This window comes from Rhinoraja longicauda, chromosome 16, assembly GCF_053455715.1.
Source record: "Rhinoraja longicauda isolate Sanriku21f chromosome 16, sRhiLon1.1, whole genome shotgun sequence".
Lineage (NCBI taxonomy): Eukaryota > Metazoa > Chordata > Chondrichthyes > Rajiformes > Arhynchobatidae > Rhinoraja > Rhinoraja longicauda.
Genome location: NC_135968.1, coordinates 508,249 through 530,088, shown reverse-complemented (window position 1 = coordinate 530,088; position 21,840 = coordinate 508,249). Strand labels below are relative to the sequence as shown.

Genomic DNA, 21,840 nt, shown 5'->3' with positions numbered 1-21,840 from the left:
TCCTCCAACACCCCCCTCCCCCCTCAACCCCCCCCCAACACACCCCCCTTCTGGGGGGAGGCCGTGGCGACCGGTGCAAGTGCGGGTGACTCGACCTATAGGACGCGCTCACCTGCGCCGGTGGGGGAGACGCGTTCTGATTGGTCGGACACCGGGATGGGGCGGTACCTGGGTTTTGTGACGTAATAATCGGGGAGGCGAAACCTGCTCCCGTTGACTACAGGCGCAGCTCGTCAATGTGGGGGCGGGATACCTGATCGCCGGTCACGTGGGGTGGGGCGGGCCGGTACGTCGCCACGACTGATAGGACGAGGCTTCCGCTCGCTCAGAGCCAGGAGCTCAGGTGTGGAACAGCCGTCGTTGTCGGCGCGCCGCATCTCCCAAACCCCCTCCTCCCTTCCCGAGGGTGATCCTGCGGCCGGCGATCCGAGGAGTGGGATGTGAGTGAATCTGGGAGACCTCTAGCCTCCGAGGGCCGCGCCCCCTGGCGGCGGGAGGCCGCGGTGCAGCGTCTCTGGTCATCCGGCCCTCGCGCCCCCAGGCGGCGGGAGGGTTGGGTTTAGTTTATTGTCACGTGTACCGAGGTGCTTTTTTGTTGCATGCTAACCAGGCAGCAGAAAGGCAGCACACGATTACAATCGATCCGGCTGTAGTGTACAGATACGGGATAAAGGGAATTACGCTGAGCACAAGACCTATGTGAGTCCAGCGCGGAGACAAGGTTTCTCCCTGTATAAGGTCATAAGGACAGGAGCAGAATTGGGCCATTCGGCCCATCAGTTTTTCTCCGCTATTCAATCGACGATCTATCTCTCCTTACTAACCCCATTCTCCTGCCTTCTCCCCATAACCCCGGCACCTGTATCTTGGTTCACGGAACGGTAATGAGCCAATATTAGGAGAAGGGTAGGCGCAACGCGACCTGGGTGTGCTTGTACATCAGTCCCTGAAAGTAAGCATGCAGGTACAGCGGGCAGTGAAAAACATTAATGGCATGTTGGCCATCATTGCAAGAGGATTTGAGTTTCAGGGCAAGGAAGTCCTACTGCAGTTGTACAGGGCCCTGGTGAGACTGCACTTGGAATTGATTAGTAGGACTAATCATAGGACATCATAAGTGGCTCTGATAATAAAGCTGAACATACTTGACTCCATGTTCCACAGCTCACTCCATGTGAACTTCCTCCTCTCAATGCCATCCCACCTCATCCAGCGGCCTTGCTTGGCTTGAGATATGGCTTTGGCACACCTGGCTGCTTCTTCTTGGCGGCGCACCTCCTCCACTACCAGGTGCCGATGTTCAGCTGGAGTAGCCTTTTGCCAGGTAGGTTTCATTGCTCCCAGGCCAAAGCCCCCTCGGCCTTGTTGGACATGGCCCACTATGTCCTGGTGTCGGAGGGCAGATTTTGCATCCTGTACCACTGCTGCTGGAGTCCATTTCTTCCCTGTTGCTAGGGTTGGAGCGACACCTCTAACTATTGGGTCCCGGGATTCTGTTAGTGTCATGTCCAGCCTTGCTTTGGCGCATTTGAATTCCTCCACCAGGCTTGAGACTGGCAGTGAGAGGGCTCCATTCCCATAGAGTCCTATGCTGCTAAGGCATCTCGGTAGCCCAAGCCACTTCCTCACTTGTGAGTTCACAAGTCTCTCCAGCTGTTTGATATGGGATAAAGTGACCTCGTAGATGGTAATTGGCCACATGAGTCGGGGCAGCAGACCGAATTGAAGGCACCAAAGCTTCAGCTTCCCTGGGAGAGCAGTGTTGTTGATTTGCTTGAGGCCACTGATTGTATCCTGCCTGAGTTGTTCCACCGGCTCTGCGTCCTTGAGGTGTGCGGTGTACCATCGCTCGAGGCTTTTGACAGGCTTCTCCAGGACAGTTGGTATTGTCTTGTTGTTGATGCGGAACCTTTCGTCAGTCAGCCGGCCTTTGACAATGGATATACTGCAGGATTTGCTGGGTTTAATCTCCATTCGTGCCCATCTGATGTTTTCCTGGAGTTTATCCAGCAGGCGTTTGGTGCATGCTTTTGTTGTTGTTATAGTAGTCATGTCATCCATGTACGCCCCGATTGGGGGAAGACGCAGCCCACTCTTCAAGCGTTCCCCTCCGACTACCCATCGTGATGCTCGAATGATTAGCTCCATTGCCATGGTAAACATCAGAGGAGAGATGGTACAGCCCGCCATTATGCCTATCTCAAGGTGCTGCCAGGCGGTGGTGTTGTCCTGTGTGCAATATTGTGGCAATTTTGGTCTCCAAATTTGAGGGAACTACATTCTTGCTATTGTGGTAGGTTCACCAGGTTAATTCCCGGGATGAAGGGACTGAAAGAACGGGTCAACTGGGCTTGTATTCGCTGGAATTTAGAAGGAGAGGGGACCTAGAAACATTTAAAATTATGAAAGGATTGGACAGGGTAGATGCAGGATAAATGTTCCCAATGTTTGGTGGTCCAGAACCAGGGATCACAGTTTAGGAATAAGGGGTCTGCCATTTAGGATTGAGATGAGCAAAAACTTTTTCACCCAGAGATGTGAACCTGTGGAATTCTCTGCCAAAGAAGGCAGTGGAGGCTGATGCACTGGATGTTTTCAAAAGAGACTTAGATTTAGCTCTCAGGGCTAACGGAAACCAAGGGATATGGAGAGAAAGCAGGAACGGGGTACTGATTGTGGATGATTAGCCATGATCATAATGAATGGTGCTGCTAGCTAAAAGGGCTGAATGGCCTACTCGTAATCATACTTTATTAGCCATGTATGTTTTGCAACATACGATGAATTTAATTCCTCCACATTCCACACTGTGATGGAAGGCGAAAAAGAATGTTCAATCTCTTCCCTTCTTTATCGTCCCATGGTCGGGGCACTTGAACCTTCCGTCGGGCCTTCTGCATCGGGGCGATCAAGCTCCTGCATCGGGGGAGCTCAGTCCCTGGGAACCTCCTGCGACTTGGAGCTTCCCGACATCAGTCCCTACCAGAGACTGCGAGCTCCTCGGTGTTGAAATCCGCAGGCCGCAGTTGGAGCTTCGATCCCAGGTAAGGGATTGCAGGCTCTGATGGTAAGTCCAGGGCCCCACAGTGGGGCTCCAATTCAGTCTCGAGGAAGGCGACCAGCTCCATGACGTTAGGCCGCAGTGCGACCGGGGATCCGATCCGGAAAACAATCGCATCTCCGGCAAGGTAAGAGATTGAAAAAACGTTTCCCCCGACCTCACCCCCACATAAAACAAACCAGAGAACATTAACACAAACTATTTAAAACACAGTAAAAATAATGATAGGACGAAAAGTCTGAGCGGGTGAAGTCCTTGCTGCAGTCGGGGCAGGAGGGCGGTTCGGCACTGTGCCCGGATGCTCGGCACCCCTCGGTCAGTGCGGCGCCCCCTCACCCCCTTCGGCCCCTCCATCCCCCACTTACCCCCTCACCTCTCGACCCCCACCCTCCCCCCCTCATCCCACCCCTCACTTCCCCCTCACCTCTGACCCTCCCTCCCCATCTCTCATCCCCCCCACACCCCCTTCTCCCCCACTCTCCCTGTGACCCCCTCACCCCCTTAAACCCCTTCAAGCACTAGTGATGTTCACGTGTTTGTAATGTCCTGTTTGCCAGCTTGTTGACCCTCTGTGTTCCCCTCCTGCAGGGTTTAGGAGCCGTTGCTGTGGACGGAGAGACGGTGACGTGAGTGGCCATTGAGGGCACCACGGTGCAGGTGAGCCCCCTCCCATCTGCTCGGTGTGCGGGCTGAGCTTCAGTGGTGGACCACATGGAGGGGCCCAACAAGGAGAAGCATTATGAATGCGACGTGTGTGGCAAGGCCTGGCAGCACCCGTGCCTGCTGGAGACCCACCGGCGGGCGCACACGGGAGAACGCCCCTTTGATTGCTCGGAATGCGGCAAAAACTTCATCTGCTACGGGAACCTGCTGGAGCACAACCGCGTGCACTCTGACGAGAGGCCCTTTGGCTGCTCCGACTGCATCAAGCGCTTCAAGACGACAAATGCCCTGAAAATCCACCGGCAGGTGCACACAGGCGAGAAGCCCTTTGGCTGCTCCAACTGCGGCAAGTGCTTTGCCAGGTCGTCGGCACTGAGAGAACACCGGCGGGTGCACACGGGCGAGAAGCCCTTTGACTGCACCACCTGTGGCAAGAGCTTTGCCCAGTCGTCGGGGCTGAGGCAGCACCGGCAGGTGCACACGGGCGAGAAGCCCTTCACCTGCTCCACCTGCGGCAAGAGCTTTGCCCAGTTGACGGCGCTGAGGCGGCACCGGCGGGTGCACAGCGGTGAGCGGCCCTTCGTCTGCTCCGACTGCGGCAAGGGCTTCACACGCTCCGACAGCCTACTGGAGCACCGGCACACCCACACCGGCGAGCGCCCCTTCACCTGCGCCCAGTGTGGCAAGGGCTTCACCCGCTCCAACAGCCTGCTGCAGCACCAGAGCACCCACACCGGCGAGTGCCCCGCCACCTGCGCCCAGTGCGGCAAGGGCTTCACCCGCAACAAAGATCTGCTGAGGCACCAGCGCATCCACACCGGCGAGCGCCCCTTCACCTGCGCCCAGTGCGGCAAGAGCTTCACCCAGTCCTCCAACCTGCTGAAACACCAGCGGGTGCACGCCGGCGACCGTTCCATCCCCAGCCCGCTGAGTGGAGCGGCCCGACAAGGGGAATCGTTATGAGTGCGACGTGTGTGGCAAGGCCTGGCATCGGCCATGCCCGCTGGAACCCCACCAGCGGGCGCACACGGGAGAACGCCCCTTTGGCTGCTCCACCTGTGGCAAGAGCTTTTTGAATTTGCAGCGGGCTGAGGCAGCACCGGTGGGTGCACACGGGTGAGAAGATATGACATTGTGGGGACTACAGAGACGTGGCTGCACAAGGATCAGGATGGGAACTGAATATTCAGGCCTATTCGTTCTATAGAAAGGACAGGCAGGTGGGTAGAGGAGGTGGGGTAGCTCTGTTGGTGAGGGATGAAATTCAGTCCCTTGCGAGGGGTGACAAAAGGGACTGACGATGTAGAGTCACTGTGGATCGAGTTGAGGAATTGTAAAGGTAAGAAGGCACTAATGGGAGTTATCTACAGACCCCCAAACAGTAGCCTGGATATAGGGTGTAAGTTGCAGCAGGAGTTAAAATTGGCATGTAACAAAGGTAATGCCACTGTGGTTATGGGGGATTTCAATATGCTGGTAGACTGCGAAAATCAGGTTGGTTCTGGACCCCGAGAAAGGGAGTTTGTAGAGTGCCTCCGAGATGGATTCTTAGAGCAGCTAATACCAGAGCCTACAAGGAAGATGGCAATTCTGGATTTAGTGTTGTTCAATTAACCAGATTTAATAAGGGAGCTCAAGGTAGAGGAACTTTTGGAGGTAGTGACCATAATATGATTCGTTTTAATCTGCAATTTGAGAGGGAGAAGGTTAAACCAGGAATGTCAGTGTTGCAGTTGAACAAAGGGGACTATGAAGGCATGAGAGAGGAGCTGGCCAAGGTCAAATGGAAAAGGATCCTAGCAGGAATGACGGTGGAATAGCAATGGCAGGAATTTCTGGGCATAATCCAGAAGATGCAGGATTATTTCATTCCAAAGAAGAAGAAAGATTCTAAGTGGAGTAAGATGCAACCATGGCTGACAAGGGAAGTTAGAGATAGAATAAAATTAAAAGAAAAGATGTATAAGATAGCAAAGAGTAGTGGGAACCCAGAAGATTGGGCGTTGTGTCTCAATGCAAGGAGTATTCGGAATAAGGTGGATGAATTAAATGTGGAGATAGTTATTAATGATTATGATATAGTTGGGATTACGGAGACATGGCTCCAGCGTGACCAAGGCTCGGAGCTCAACATCCAGGGATATTCTATATTCAGGCGGGATAGACAGAAAGGAAAAGGAGGTGGGGTAGCGTTGCTGGTTAGAGAGGAGATTAACGCAATGGAAAGGAAGGACATTAGCTCGGAGGATGTGGAATCGATATGGGTAGAGCTGCGAAACATTAAGGGGCAGAAAACGCTAGTGGGAGTTGTGTACTGGCCACCTAACAGCAGTAGTGAGGTTGGGGATGGCATCAAGCAGGAAATTAGAAATGCATGCACCAAAGGTGCAGAAGTTATAATGGGTGACTTCAATCTACATATAGATTGGGTGAACTAAACTGGCAGGGGTGCTGAGGAAGAGGATTTCTTGGAATGTTTGCGAGATGATTTTCTAAACCAACATGTCGAGGAACCAACGAGAGAGCAGGCCATTCTAGACTGGGTATTGAGTAATGAGGAAAGGTTAGTTAGCAGTCTTGTTGTGCGAGGCCCCTTGGGCAAGAGTGATCATAATATGGTGGAGTTCTTCATTAGGATGGAGAGTGACAAAGTCAATACAGAAACAAGTGTTCTGAACTTAAAGAAAGGTAACTTTGAGAGTATGAGGCGTGAATTGTCCAAGATAGACTGGCGATTGATGCTGAAAGGGTTGACGGTGAACATGCAATGGAAGGCATTTAAAGGTCGCATGGATGAACTACAGCAAGTGTTCAGCCCAGTTTGGCAAAAGAACAAACCAGGAAAGGTAGTGCATCCGTGGCTAACAAGGGAAATCAAGGATAGTATTAAAACAAAAGATGAAGCATACAGATTAGCCAAAAAAAGTAGCATACCAGAGGACTGGGAGAAATTCAGAGTCCAGCAGAGGAGGACAAAGGGCTTAATTAGGAAAGGGAAAATAGATTATGAGGGAAAACTGGCAAGGAACATAAAAACAGACTGCAAAAACTTTTATAGATATGTCAAGAGAAAAAGATTAGTTAAGGCAAATGTAGGTCCCTTGCAGTCGGAAACAGGTGAATTGATCATAGGGAACAAGGAGATGGCAGACCAATTGAACAAATACTTTGGTTCTGTCTTCACTAAACCGTCTGCCGGAAATAGCGGGGGACCGGTGGTCTAATGAGATGGAGGAACTGAGGGGAAATCCAGGTTAGTCGGGAAGTGGTGTTAGGTAAATTAAATGGATTAAAGGCAGATAAATCCCCAGGGCCAGATAGGCTGCATCCCAGAGTGCTTAAGGAAGTAGCCTCAGAAATAGTGGATGCATTAGTGATAATTTTTCAAAACTCTTTAGATTCTGGCGTAGTTCCTGAGGACTGGAGGGTAGCTAATGTAACCCCACTTTTTAAAAAGGGAGGGAGAGAGAAAACGGGGAATTATAGACCAGTTAGCCTAACATCGGTAGTGGGGAAAATGCTAGAGTCAGTTATTAAAGATGTGATAGCATCACATTTGGAGAGTGGTGAAATCGGACAAAGTCAGCATGGATTTACAAAAGGCAAATCATGTCTGACGAATCTTATAGAATTTTTTGAGGATGTAACAAGTAGAGTGGATAAGGGAGAACCAGTCGATGTGTTGTATCTGGACTTTCAGAAGGCCTTCGACAAGGTCCCACATAGGAGATTGGTGTACAAACTTAAAGCACACGGTATTGAGGGTTCAGTGTTGAGGTGGATAGAAAATTGGTTGGCGGACAGGAAGCAAAGAGTAGGAATAAACGGGTCCTTTTCGGAATGGCAGGTAGATACATAGAAAATAGGTGGAGGAGTAGGCCATTCGGCCCTTTGAGCCTGCACCGCCATTCAATATGATCATGGCTGATCATCCAGCTCAGTAGCCTGTACCTGCCTTCTCTCTATACCCCCTGATCCCTTTAGCAAAAAGGGCCACATCTAACTCCCTCTTAAATATAGCCAATGAACTGGCCTCAACTACCTTCTGTGGCAGAGAATTCCACAGACTCACCACTCTCTGTGTGAAGAAATGTTTTCTCATCTCCATCCTAAAAGACTTCACTACTAAAAGTAGTGACTAGTGGGGTACTGCAAGGCTCAGTGCTGGGACCCCAGTTATTTAGTGTATATTAATGATTTGGACGAGGGAATTGAATGCAACATCTCTAAGTTTGCGGATGACACGAAGCTGGGTGGCAGGAGGATGGGTGCGAGGAGGATGCTAGGAGGCTGCAGAGTGACTTGGATAGATTAGGCGAGTGGGCAAATGCATGGCAGATGCAATATAATGTGGATAAATGTGAGGTTATCCACTTTGGCGGCAAGAACAGGAAAGCAGAGTATTACCTGAATGGTGACCGATTAGGAGAAGGGGAGATGCAACGTGACCTGGGTGTCATGGTGCACCAGTCATTGAAAGGAAGCGTACAGGTGCAGCAGGCAGTGAAGAAAACGAATGGTATGTTGGCATTCATAGCAAGAGGATTTGAGTTTAGGAGCAGGGAGGTTCTACTGGAGTTGTACAGGGCATTGGTGAGACCGCACCTGGAGTATTGTGTGCAGTTTTGGTCTCCTAATCTGAGGAATGACGTTCTTGCCTTAGAGGGAGTACAGAGAAGGTTCACCAGATTTATCCCTGGGATGGAGGGACTTTCAAATGAAGAAAGACTGGATAGACTAGGCTTGTACTCGCTGGAATTTAGAAGACTGAGGGGGGATCTTATAGAAACATATAAAATTCTTAAGGGGTTGGAGAGGCTAGATGCGGGAAGATTGTTCCCCATGTTGGGGGAGTCCAGAACCAGGGGTCACAGCTTAAGGATAAGGGGGAAGTCTTTTAGGACCGAGATGAGAAAACATTTCTTCACACAGAGTGGCGAGTCTGTGGAATTCTCTGCCACAGAAGGTAGTTGAGGCCAGTTCATTGGTTATATTTAAGAGGGTGTTAGATGTGGCCCTTGTGGCTAAAGGGATCAGGGGGTATGGAGAGAAGGCAGGTACAGGTTACTGAGCTGGATGATCAGCCGTGATCATATTGAATGGCGGTGCAGGCTCGAAAGGCCTACTCCTGCACCTATTTTCTATGTTTCTAATTCATTGGTCACACACGTGACCAAGTGGTGGCATTCGTGGTCACGTGTGTGGCAAGGCAATGAATGTGTGGCATTCGTGGTCACGTGTGTGGCAAGGCAATCCATGAATGCACTCTGTTTATACCCATCCTTGCTCCTCTTCCTGACCAGATTACCCATAAATGTAATGGTATCGTCCACTCAGTCATTGCAGGAATGTGATCTTTGAAACAATGAAGTCATTGTACGTTATGCCAGTGTCTAGTACTTGGCCCACATGTGGTTACCACACATTACCAAAATACCACACAAAGTACACTGTATGAGCTGGTCATGTGTCTGCTGGGCAATTGGATGCACCTGTACAAACTCTTCACGACTGCTGGACATTTCTGACCTGTTTAGAGCTGAAAAATGAAGGTGAGCATTTTACACATGCAGTTGATTTTAAATGTTAAAAGATTTAATTATATGGAATTTGTTCAATGATTATATGTAAATCATGTGCAATGTGATGAATATGTATTTTTATAAGCGAGCATTCTCATACAAGAAACTATTGAATTAGATATTTAAAGACATCAGAGATGTCAAGATAAATTAATTTACACAGTTCAAATAGATACTCAGTAATTAGCTAAGATTAGGGCGGCACGGTGGCGCAACGGTAGAGTTGCTGCTTTACAGCGAATGCAGCGCCGGAGACTCAGGTTCGATCCTGACTACGGGTGCTGTACTGTAAGGAGTTTGTACGTTCTCCCCGTGACCTGCGTGGGTTTTCTCCGAGATCTTCGGTTTCCTCCCACACTCCAAAGACGTACAGGTATGTAGGTTAAATGACTGGGTAAATGTAAAAATTGTCCCTATTGTGTGTAGGATAGTGTTAGTATGCGGGGATCGCTGGGCGGCGCGGACTTGGTGGGCCAAAAAGGCCTGTTTCCGCGCTGTATCTGAAATATGAAATAATAAATAAATAAATATTAGAATGTATGTGTACATGTAGGTACCTTAATTTCTTTTAAGGGTAACACATTAATTGAACCAACATAAAAATAAACAGTACATCTACATCATTTGATGTTCATGGTAGTCAAAAATGACTATGACTACACTGCATGATGTTGTGTTAATATAATATTCTGGAGTATTTTAGGAACTGTTTTACTTTAATACTGCTTTTACATGAATGTGATTGAATTACAAACACCATGGATGGATGATAGGCTCCCGTAACCAAAAGACCAATGACTTCAGCAGAGAAAATGAGGAGACTTCGAGCAAAACGGAAACAACAAGATCCTGACTTTTCTTCCAAGGAGAGTCAACGAGTGGAAGCACGACGCAAGAAATGCTTATAAAAAACAACAAAGTGGCAGATGACTGCATATCGCAAAGCTGCTGCTGTAAAAAAGCTAAAGTCATGTGAAAACAAACTCAAAACAAAATTACCAGAAGCTGCACAGAAAGCCAATAAGAGTCCACAGACTCCGGGAAGAGCAACTAAGAAAACTGAAAAGCTTCTACCCAGGTCACCCAGGAAAAAGGAGGTAATCAGCAACCTGGCAAAGAAATTTATTGCAAACTTCATGTCAAACTCGGTATGAAAGTCATACATTTTCTTTCTTGTTATGTATAAACTTTGAAACAATAACACCTTTCTTCTTTTGTCTTAATTAGTTAAAATCATGAATAGCAATAACTATTATGTCTTGTTTATGTCTTGTTTAGTTATGTCTTGTTTAGTACCTGGTATCCACTACCCAGATGCTGCCATAGCTGTACATATTTCCACCATGCATGTCATGTCACACACGTGACAACCAAAATGTCACACACGTGACCAGGCATCATCGCATAAAGTAATACATTAAAAAATTATTGTAAGAGATTAATCTTATTCATTGCAATTTTCCTTCCTGCAGAACTATAATGCATGTCTGATAAAGATATGAACATTCTAGCTTTTTAAAATTCAGTTTGTCAGGTAAAACTAACTTATGAAAAAAATGCTTCTGTGTGAGGTCACACACGTGACCAGTCATACTCTGACCCCAAACATTGTCAGCATAATAAAAATTTCACTTGATAAACTTCGACATATACAAGTCATATATACAGTACAAAACAATATACCTGTAATGTTTTCAGAATTAGAAGAGACGTATTCCATAATTTTTTATATTTTTGGTCACGCACATGACTAAGAATGGCCCCGTCACAGGACTGATGTGGAGGCTTGGGGGCAGGTGCAGAGTTTACCAGAATGGTTTAAAAACAAGGAACTGCAGATGTTGGTTTACAAAATGGACACAAATTGCTGGAGTAACTCAGCAGGACAGGCAGCATCTCCGGAGTGAAGGAATGGGTGATGTTTCGGGTCAAGATTCAAGAGTCGACCCGAAACGTTACCCATTCCTTGCAGCATTTTGTGTCTACCTAAACAGCACCTATTCAAGGCACGGTGTGCCAGCAGGCTGGAGGTGCGGCCAAAGGCCTTGCCACACAGCGGGCAGGTGAAGGGGCGCTCACCAGTAGTGCAGCAGGTGGTCCAGGCGGGTGAAGCCCTTACCACAGGACGGGCAGGGGAAGGGACGCTCACCGCTGTGGGTACACCGGTGCTGCCACAGGTTGGACATGCGGGTGAACCCTTGCCACACTCAGCGCACACAAAGAGTCTCTCTCTGGTGTGTATCTGCTGGTGCTCCCGCAGCTCCCGTGCACTTTAGACTTTAGTGATACAGCGTGGAAACAGGCCCTTCGGCCCACCGAGTCCGCGCAGACCAGCGATCCCCACACTAACACTATCCTACACACATTTTGGAACGTGCTGTAGCTTCCCAACTCAAATACCACCTCTACCAATAACCTGTATGAAACTTTCCAATCCGGATTCCGCTCCAAACACTGTACTGAAACTGCGCTCCTCAAAATCACAAACGACCTTTTCCTCCCCTCCGACGCTGGCAACCTCAACATCCTCATCCTACTTGACCTCAGCGCCGCCTTTGACACCATAAATCACTCCATTCTCCTCACCCGACTTGAAACCTCCTTTAACATCACCGGCACAGCCCTATCCTTGTTCAAATCTTACCTCTCTGACAGGCACCAGTTCATCTCCATTAACAACTGTAAATCCCACACCGCTCCCCTCCCCCAAGGTGTCCCCCAAGGCTCAGTCCTTGGCCCCCTCCTCTTCATCCTCTACCTGTTCCCCCTTGGTCAATTAATCCGCCGTCATGGTCTCAACTTCCACTGCTTCGCCGATGATATCCAGCTCCTCATCTCCACCAAGTCAATCTCCACCACCACACACTCTACACTGACAAACTGCATCACTGAAATAAAATCTTGGCTTCAATCAAATTTCCTCAAACTCAACTGCAACAAATCTGAAATCATCATCATTGGTCCAAAAACGCTCACCAAATCCACCCAAAACTTCATCCTCAATATTGATGGTCTCCCAGTATCCACCTCCCCTCACATCCGGAATCATCTTTGATCAAACCCTCTCCTTCGACAAACACATCACAAAGACAGCCTTCTTCCACCTCAAAAACATTGCCCGTCTCCGTCCATCCCTCTCCTCCACAGCTGCAGAAACCCTCATCCACGCCTTCATCACCTCCCGTCTGGACTACTGCAACAGCCTCCTCTATGGCGCACCCTCAAAAATCATCAGTAAACTTCAATACATTCAAAACTCCGCTGCCCGTCTACTCACCCACACCCCGATCCGTGACCATATCACCCCCGTCCTTTACAAACTCCACTGGCTCCCCATCCCCCAGAGAATCCAGTACAAAATCCTCCTCATGACCTACAAAGCCCTCCATAACCTGGCCCCATCCTACCTGACTGACCTCCTCCACAGGCACACTCCCACCTGCACCCTCCGCTCTGCTGCTGCCAATCTCCTATCCCCCCCCCATCCGGACCAAACTCAGATCCTGGGGGGACAGGGCTTTCTCCATCGCTGCTCCCACCCTATGGAACTCACTACCCCAAACCGTCAGAGACTCCTCCTCACTCACCACATTCAAAACATCACTGAAGTCTCACCTGTTCAGTACTGCCTTCAACCACTGAAGGTCACCTCACCCTCTGTCTCCTTTCTCTGTTCGTTTACTTATTTATCTATTTATTCACTTCCCTATGTTCTTTAAATCCCTGTAAAGCGTCTTTGAGTGTATGAAAAGCGCTATATAAATGTAATGCATTATTATTATCACTGGGTACAATTTACATTTATACCAAGCCAATAAGCCGACAAACCTGCACGTCTTTGGAGTGTGGAAGGAAACCGGAGCACCCGGAGAAAACCCCAGCAGGTCATAGGGAGAATGGGCAAACTCCGTACATTCAGCACCTGCAGTCAGCGAATGCAGCGCCGGAGACTCAGGTTCGATCCTGACTACGGGTGCTGTACTGTAAGGAGTTTGTACGTTCTCCCCGTGACCTGCGTGGGTTTTCTCCGAGATCTTCGGTTTCCTCCCACACTCCAAAGACGTACAGGTATGTAGGTTAAATGACTGGGTAAATGTAAAAATTGTCCCTATTGTGTGTAGGATAGTGTTAGTATGCGGGGATCGCTGGGCGGCGCGGACTTGGTGGGCCAAAAAGGCCTGTTTCCGCGCTGTATCTGAAATATGAAATAATAAATAAATAAATATTAGAATGTATGTGTACATGTAGGTACCTTAATTTCTTTTAAGGGTAACACATTAATTGAACCAACATAAAAATAAACAGTACATCTACATCATTTGATGTTCATGGTAGTCAAAAATGACTATGACTACACTGCATGATGTTGTGTTAATATAATATTCTGGAGTATTTTAGGAACTGTTTTACTTTAATACTGCTTTTACATGAATGTGATTGAATTACAAACACCATGGATGGATGATAGGCTCCCGTAACCAAAAGACCAATGACTTCAGCAGAGAAAATGAGGAGACTTCGAGCAAAACGGAAACAACAAGATCCTGACTTTTCTTCCAAGGAGAGTCAACGAGTGGAAGCACGACGCAAGAAATGCTTATAAAAAACAACAAAGTGGCAGATGACTGCATATCGCAAAGCTGCTGCTGTAAAAAAGCTAAAGTCATGTGAAAACAAACTCAAAACAAAATTACCAGAAGCTGCACAGAAAGCCAATAAGAGTCCACAGACTCCGGGAAGAGCAACTAAGAAAACTGAAAAGCTTCTACCCAGGTCACCCAGGAAAAAGGAGGTAATCAGCAACCTGGCAAAGAAATTTATTGCAAACTTCATGTCAAACTCGGTATGAAAGTCATACATTTTCTTTCTTGTTATGTATAAACTTTGAAACAATAACACCTTTCTTCTTTTGTCTTAATTAGTTAAAATCATGAATAGCAATAACTATTATGTCTTGTTTATGTCTTGTTTAGTTATGTCTTGTTTAGTACCTGGTATCCACTACCCAGATGCTGCCATAGCTGTACATATTTCCACCATGCATGTCATGTCACACACGTGACAACCAAAATGTCACACACGTGACCAGGCATCATCGCATAAAGTAATACATTAAAAAATTATTGTAAGAGATTAATCTTATTCATTGCAATTTTCCTTCCTGCAGAACTATAATGCATGTCTGATAAAGATATGAACATTCTAGCTTTTTAAAATTCAGTTTGTCAGGTAAAACTAACTTATGAAAAAAATGCTTCTGTGTGAGGTCACACACGTGACCAGTCATACTCTGACCCCAAACATTGTCAGCATAATAAAAATTTCACTTGATAAACTTCGACATATACAAGTCATATATACAGTACAAAACAATATACCTGTAATGTTTTCAGAATTAGAAGAGACGTATTCCATAATTTTTTATATTTTTGGTCACGCACATGACTAAGAATGGCCCCGTCACAGGACTGATGTGGAGGCTTGGGGGCAGGTGCAGAGTTTACCAGAATGGTTTAAAAACAAGGAACTGCAGATGTTGGTTTACAAAATGGACACAAATTGCTGGAGTAACTCAGCAGGACAGGCAGCATCTCCGGAGTGAAGGAATGGGTGATGTTTCGGGTCAAGATTCAAGAGTCGACCCGAAACGTTACCCATTCCTTGCAGCATTTTGTGTCTACCTAAACAGCACCTATTCAAGGCACGGTGTGCCAGCAGGCTGGAGGTGCGGCCAAAGGCCTTGCCACACAGCGGGCAGGTGAAGGGGCGCTCACCAGTAGTGCAGCAGGTGGTCCAGGCGGGTGAAGCCCTTACCACAGGACGGGCAGGGGAAGGGACGCTCACCGCTGTGGGTACACCGGTGCTGCCACAGGTTGGACATGCGGGTGAACCCTTGCCACACTCAGCGCACACAAAGAGTCTCTCTCTGGTGTGTATCTGCTGGTGCTCCCGCAGCTCCCGTGCACTTTAGACTTTAGTGATACAGCGTGGAAACAGGCCCTTCGGCCCACCGAGTCCGCGCAGACCAGCGATCCCCACACTAACACTATCCTACACACATTTTGGAACGTGCTGTAGCTTCCCAACTCAAATACCACCTCTACCAATAACCTGTATGAAACTTTCCAATCCGGATTCCGCTCCAAACACTGTACTGAAACTGCGCTCCTCAAAATCACAAACGACCTTTTCCTCCCCTCCGACGCTGGCAACCTCAACATCCTCATCCTACTTGACCTCAGCGCCGCCTTTGACACCATAAATCACTCCATTCTCCTCACCCGACTTGAAACCTCCTTTAACATCACCGGCACAGCCCTATCCTTGTTCAAATCTTACCTCTCTGACAGGCACCAGTTCATCTCCATTAACAACTGTAAATCCCACACCGCTCCCCTCCCCCAAGGTGTCCCCCAAGGCTCAGTCCTTGGCCCCCTCCTCTTCATCCTCTACCTGTTCCCCCTTGGTCAATTAATCCGCCGTCATGGTCTCAACTTCCACTGCTTCGCCGATGATATCCAGCTCCTCATCTCCACCAAGTCAATCTCCACCACCACACACTCTACACTGACAAACTGCATCACTGAAATAAAATCTTGGCTTCAATCAAATTTCCTCAAACTCAACTGCAACAAATCTGAAATCATCATCATTGGTCCAAAAACGCTCACCAAATCCACCCAAAACTTCATCCTCAATATTGATGGTCTCCCAGTATCCACCTCCCCTCACATCCGGAATCATCTTTGATCAAACCCTCTCCTTCGACAAACACATCACAAAGACAGCCTTCTTCCACCTCAAAAACATTGCCCGTCTCCGTCCATCCCTCTCCTCCACAGCTGCAGAAACCCTCATCCACGCCTTCATCACCTCCCGTCTGGACTACTGCAACAGCCTCCTCTATGGCGCACCCTCAAAAATCATCAGTAAACTTCAATACATTCAAAACTCCGCTGCCCGTCTACTCACCCACACCCCGATCCGTGACCATATCACCCCCGTCCTTTACAAACTCCACTGGCTCCCCATCCCCCAGAGAATCCAGTACAAAATCCTCCTCATGACCTACAAAGCCCTCCATAACCTGGCCCCATCCTACCTGACTGACCTCCTCCACAGGCACACTCCCACCTGCACCCTCCGCTCTGCTGCTGCCAATCTCCTATCCCCCCCCCATCCGGACCAAACTCAGATCCTGGGGGGACAGGGCTTTCTCCATCGCTGCTCCCACCCTATGGAACTCACTACCCCAAACCGTCAGAGACTCCTCCTCACTCACCACATTCAAAACATCACTGAAGTCTCACCTGTTCAGTACTGCCTTCAACCACTGAAGGTCACCTCACCCTCTGTCTCCTTTCTCTGTTCGTTTACTTATTTATCTATTTATTCACTTCCCTATGTTCTTTAAATCCCTGTAAAGCGTCTTTGAGTGTATGAAAAGCGCTATATAAATGTAATGCATTATTATTATCACTGGGTACAATTTACATTTATACCAAGCCAATAAGCCGACAAACCTGCACGTCTTTGGAGTGTGGAAGGAAACCGGAGCACCCGGAGAAAACCCCAGCAGGTCATAGGGAGAATGGGCAAACTCCGTACATTCAGCACCTGCAGTCAGCACCGTGAGACAGCAACTCTACCCCGTGCCACTGGGTGTTTAAGAGGCTTTTTGACAGGCTCATTGATATACAGGGAATGGAGGGATATGGATCACTCTTGAAACGCTTGCCGCGGTGGAAAGAGCTGCTCGCTGGCGTGGGCCTGTCTGTACTACCGCAGCTGTCAAACGCCTCACCGCAGTACTAGCAGTCGTGGGGCTGGCCACTCGTGTGCAAGTGCTGGTGAGACAGGGTGTGGGAGGCCATGGCAAAGCGCTCTCCACTCACCAGGCTGGGGATAGGTCGCTTGCCGGCGTGCACCCGCTGGTGCCTCAGCAGCTTGGAGGAGCGGGTGAAGCCCTTGCCACACTGGGCGCAGGTGTAGGGGCGCTCGCCGGTGTGAATGGGCAGGTGCTGCAGTAGGGTGTATGAGCGAGTGAATCCCTTGCCACACTGGGCACAGGTGTAAGGGCGCTCGCCGGTGTGGATACGCTGGTGCGCCCGCAGCCCCGACGACTGGGAAAAGCTCTTGCCGCAGGTGGAGCAGCCAAAGGGCTTCTCGCCCGTGTGCACCTGCCGGTGATCCCTCAGTGCCGACAACTGGGCAAAGCTCTTGCCGCAGGTGGAGCAGCCAAAGGGCTTCTCGCCCGTGTGCACCCGCCGGTGGATCTTCAGCTCATTTGTCGTCTTGAAGCACTTGCTGCAGTGGGAGCAGCCAAAGGGCCTCTCGTCGGAGTGTACGCGGTTGTGCCGCTGCAGGGTCTGGTAGCAAGTGAAGTTCTTGCCGCACTCCGAGCAGTCAAAGGGGCGTTCTCCCGTGTGCACCCGCCGGTGGGTCTCCAGTAGGCATGGGTACAGCCAGGCTTTCCCACACACGTCACACACATAACGCTTCTCCTTGTTTTGCCCTGTCATGTGGTCTTCCACCGAAGCTCAGCCCACACACCGAGCAGATGGGGGGGGCTCACCGGCACCCTGGCCGCCCGCAATGGTCGCTAACGTCCCCGTCTCTCCGTCCACAGCAACGGCTCCTAAAACCTGCAGGATGGGAACACAGAGGGTCAACAAGCTGGCAAACAGGAGATTACTGACACGTGAACATCACCAGTGCATGAAGGGGAGGGAATGGGGCTCAGGGTGGTGTGGGGGGGAGGACAGAGTGAAGCGGGGGGATGAGGGAGTGGGGAAGTGGGATGTCAGTGTAGTGGGGGGGAGGGGGAAGTCACCTGGGGCGAGGCAGCATGCATCATGGGAAGAGGGTCACAGAGAGCTGGAGTCACTCAGCGGTTCGGGCAGTATCTGTGGAGAACACGGATCAGAGTTTTTTAGGTCACGACCTTCCTGCAGACCTGAAACGTCGGTGATCCACGCTAATCAGAGATGCTGCCTGACGTGCTATGTTACTCCAGCACTCTGTGTCTTTTTGTGCATGAACCAGCATCTGCAGTTCCTTGTGTCTGCCAAAGATGGGCACAATGTGCTGGGGAAAAATACGTCACGGCGCAGGGCGGCTGGCGGGCGGACAGGCGGCTTGACGCGGTGCCCGGATGCTCGGCGCGCCCAGGTCGGGGCGGGCACCCCCTCCCCTCCCTCTCCCACTTGCTTCCTCACCCCACTGTCACCTCCCCTCATTTTCCCCTTACCACCTCACCTCTCCCCTCCTTCCCCTCGCACCCGGCGCTGAGCGGGCGGAGGGCTCACGTGACCGGCGACCAGATTTCCCCCATATCCCCCCCACTGAATGGCAGCGTCAGCGACCAATGGGATGCGACTCCCGTCTACGACGTCACAAAGGACTAGGTACCGCCCCTCCCTGCGTCCAACCAATCAAAGCCTCGTCCCCGCCCCCCAGGCGCAGAAGCGCGCGTCCGATAGCCCCGCCTCTCGGACAGACAGCACCCTCCACCAATCGCAGCAGTTTAACCCGCACTTGCCCCCAGGTTGGTGCGCTCCCACACCCCACATCCCCGTAGACCCCGCACCCTTCTCCACCTTCCCTCCACCCCCTCACAACTCGACCCCCTTAAGGTACCGCTCTTGTCCTGTATTGGGCCCTGGGGGGGGGGGGGGGTTGCTGTGCGCCCGGACATTTACAGAAAAAACCTGCTGGTTAAACCTGTGCCTACCTGTTCCGGACAGCGTCGGCCCCAAAGGTCCGGGCGCCGCCTGCCGGAGGTTGCGTAGCAACCCGCCTCCCGGCCCGGGCGGCTGCCATTAGTGCAGCGGGAGCACGTGGCCGCTGGCTGAGTGAGGTCACGTGGGGCGCGGGGCGGTGACCTTGTCCCGGATGTGGGAGACAATAGACGCAGGAGGAGGCCATTCGGCCCTTCGAGCCAGCACCGCCATTCAATGTGATCATGGCTGATCATTCTCAATCAGTACCCCGTTCCTGCCCTCTCCCCATACCCCCTGACTCTGCTATCCTTAAGAGCTCTATCTAGCTCTCTCTTGAATGCATTCAGAGAATTGGCCTCCACTGCCTTCTGAGGCAGTGAATTCCACAGATTCACAACTCTCTGACTGAAAACACATCCCCGAAAACAGGGCAAACCTCTTGCCGCAGGTGGAGCAGGTGAAGGGCTTCTCGCCCGTGTGTGCCCGCCGGTGGAGATTCAGATAATGCGGTCTTGAAGCTCGTACCGCAGTCTGAGCAGTCGAAGGGGCGTCCTCTTAATTCTTTGTTGACAGTTGCAATAAAATGTGGACCATTATCAGAACTTATAACAGTAGGCAGCCCGAATCTCGGAATAATTTCTCTTAACAACAATGTCGCAGTAGTTTCAGCAGTATTATTACTGGTTGGTGGAGCTTCAATCTACCTGCTAAACAAATCCAATATCACTAAGCAATACTTATAGCAATGGGCCCGTGGCATTTCAATAAATCAATCTGAATACATTCAAACGGTCGTGCTGGCATCGGTGTCACCCCGGAGGGTGCTTCAATAGGTTTGCCTGGGTTGGATTTCTGGCAAATCCTGCATTTAGAGGCTTACTTTAGGGTCCCTGCCAAATTTTTGGATGCCACCACGTTTCCTTCATCGTCCTAATCATTCCCTCCTTTCCAGCATGTGTAAGGGAGTGGATATAGGTTAGAAGGGTGGGTAAGAATGCATCAGGTACACAAACTTGTGCGAGGGGTGAGCCAAAGTCCCGTGGTGGAGTCAATGGCGCATCCCTCTTGTTTCCAGAGTTGTTTCTCAAGTGCAGAGGCGTCCCTCTGTAATTCCTGAACCTCCCTCATGTCTGGCAAGACCGTTCTATTTACTAGTTCTGTATGTCCTGGGGGTACCAGGTTATTTGATCTACAGGCTGCATCCTTGGCTACCCGATCTGCATAGGCATTTCCCTTGGAGACGGGATCGTCTCCCCCTGTATGGGCATCACATTTTAGAATGGCCAATTGTTTCGGCAAGAGAAGAGCCTTGAGGAGGTTACTGATGAATAGGGCATTCTAAATTGGTGTTCCCACAGAAGTGAGAAATCCTCTGTGTTGCCATAGCGCTCCAAAATCATGGGCTACTCCGAATGCATACCTGGAGTCTATATAGATGTTGATACATTTGTCCTTGGGTAGAATGCATATACGAGTTAGCACAAAGAGTTCAGTTTGTTGTGCTGAGAGGGGGTTTTGAAATCGTCAATACTCCGGTGGCTGTGTCAAAAATACTAATGGATAAATTATAAATGTCAGGTTAGGATTATTTAAAAGTGTAAACTCATACCTTCCCAATCGTGCCTGGGTGACGTGTTTGGTTTGGCCCGCATTCATTAATGCAGCTACACAAGCATGTAATCCAGGCAAGGTCTGGGTGCATGGGGGGTATCTGTGAGCTACTGCATCTAACCTGTCCGAAAAGTATGCCACCGGTCGTTTGATATCGCTGCCTCCGCTTTCCCCCTGTCTTTCCTAACCTCCTTTTCTTCGGATTCTGTTCCCGCACCTGCATCTTCTTGGTCTCGTGCCCTTACTTCTCCCCTGGCTTCCCTGTTGGAATTTTGGGGTATAAGGGAGCCACTAATGGTGCCTGTATTTCAATAAGGGCACTAGCGCCTACTGGTGGGGTATATGGAGGAGGTCTCCTCCATGTGGGACCCTCCTCATCTTCACTAGCAAAAAGGCTTGTCATGCCAGACATAGGGTCTCCGGAGGATTTACTGGTACCAGGTTTGTTCTTAACTACTAATTGTTTTGGTTCTGAGCTCTTTTTATCAATGTTCCGAGCGCGCTCTTTTTTAGTTCTTTTTTTTCCTGCCACGGCCACTATCTGGAGCACCTTCCATTCTTTCATAGTTCCATCCTGATTTCTCAACTCAATCCCCTTCTCACATGCATTATCCATCCAACTCCTCTCTCACATCTCCGCCCTCTTCTTTTCTGCCTCACTTTCCATTCTTTAATTCTTTTTTTCCATTTCTTTCCTGCATCTTTTTCCAAAATTGACATTTCTGCCTTTTTAACAGTTCCTTCAACTGGCCCAGACTCTTCACCCAAACGTTTGGTTAACATAACTTAATATTCTAGAATCTTTATTATAACACATGTGTTGCCCGGGTGCTCCCCCGTGACTCATATCCAAATTATTCCTCATCTTAATTAACGACAAACCTTTTGAGTTTGCTGTAGCCAATTGCCGACTACTTTCTCAGTAGCAAAACCATTCACCATCTTAATTTACGATAAACCTTTGGAGGTTTCTCTACCCCATTGCCGACTACTTTCTCAGTAGCAAAAACATTCACAATCTTAACTTACGATAAACCTTCAGAGTTTCCTCTACCCCATTGCCGACTACTTTCTCAGTAGCAAAACCATTCACAATCTTAACTTACAATAGGTCTTACCTTCGTTGCCTGTTTCTAAGGATCTCGGCTGAAACCAGATCACGCTCCTGACGAGGGACCACAGTGTTCCCGGGAGCTTCTTT

At 49.5% G+C, this 21,840-nt stretch overlaps 2 protein-coding genes across 4 annotated transcripts in view; one reads left to right on the top strand and one right to left on the bottom strand.

The window, feature by feature from the left end:
* Positions 1–18,637, bottom strand: part of LOC144601234 (uncharacterized) — a 55,655-nt gene extending 37,018 nt beyond the window's left edge. Inside the window, exons 1-5 of the mRNA XM_078413239.1 lie at positions 18,565–18,637; positions 18,140–18,212; positions 17,119–17,951; positions 4,420–4,651; positions 3,857–4,096 (exon numbers count right to left, since the gene is read on the bottom strand). Coding sequence (XP_078269365.1) covers positions 3,857–4,096; positions 4,420–4,651; positions 17,119–17,828 — 1,182 coding nt within the window. The 5' untranslated portion in view covers positions 17,829–17,951; positions 18,140–18,212; positions 18,565–18,637. The remainder of the gene's footprint in view (positions 1–3,856; positions 4,097–4,419; positions 4,652–17,118; positions 17,952–18,139; positions 18,213–18,564) is intronic.
* On the top strand, positions 288–16,234 carry LOC144601024 (uncharacterized). Of its 3 annotated transcripts, XR_013548222.1 has the most exons (5): positions 288–440; positions 3,650–4,840; positions 9,028–9,276; positions 10,080–10,454; positions 13,775–16,234. XR_013548222.1 is itself a non-coding variant. In XM_078412950.1 (2 exons), the coding sequence occupies exon 2, from the start codon at positions 3,773–3,775 to the stop codon at positions 4,685–4,687; it is 915 nt and encodes a 304-aa protein (XP_078269076.1). In that variant the 5' UTR covers positions 288–440; positions 3,650–3,772; the 3' UTR covers positions 4,688–7,714. The 3 variants fall into 3 exon arrangements, 1 of the variants encoding a protein (XP_078269076.1); XR_013548221.1 differs by lacking the exon at positions 13,775–16,234 and having other exon boundaries at positions 10,080–12,539; XM_078412950.1 differs by lacking the exons at positions 9,028–9,276; positions 10,080–10,454; positions 13,775–16,234 and having other exon boundaries at positions 3,650–7,714.
* Positions 18,638–21,840: the final 3,203 nt, after the last annotated feature.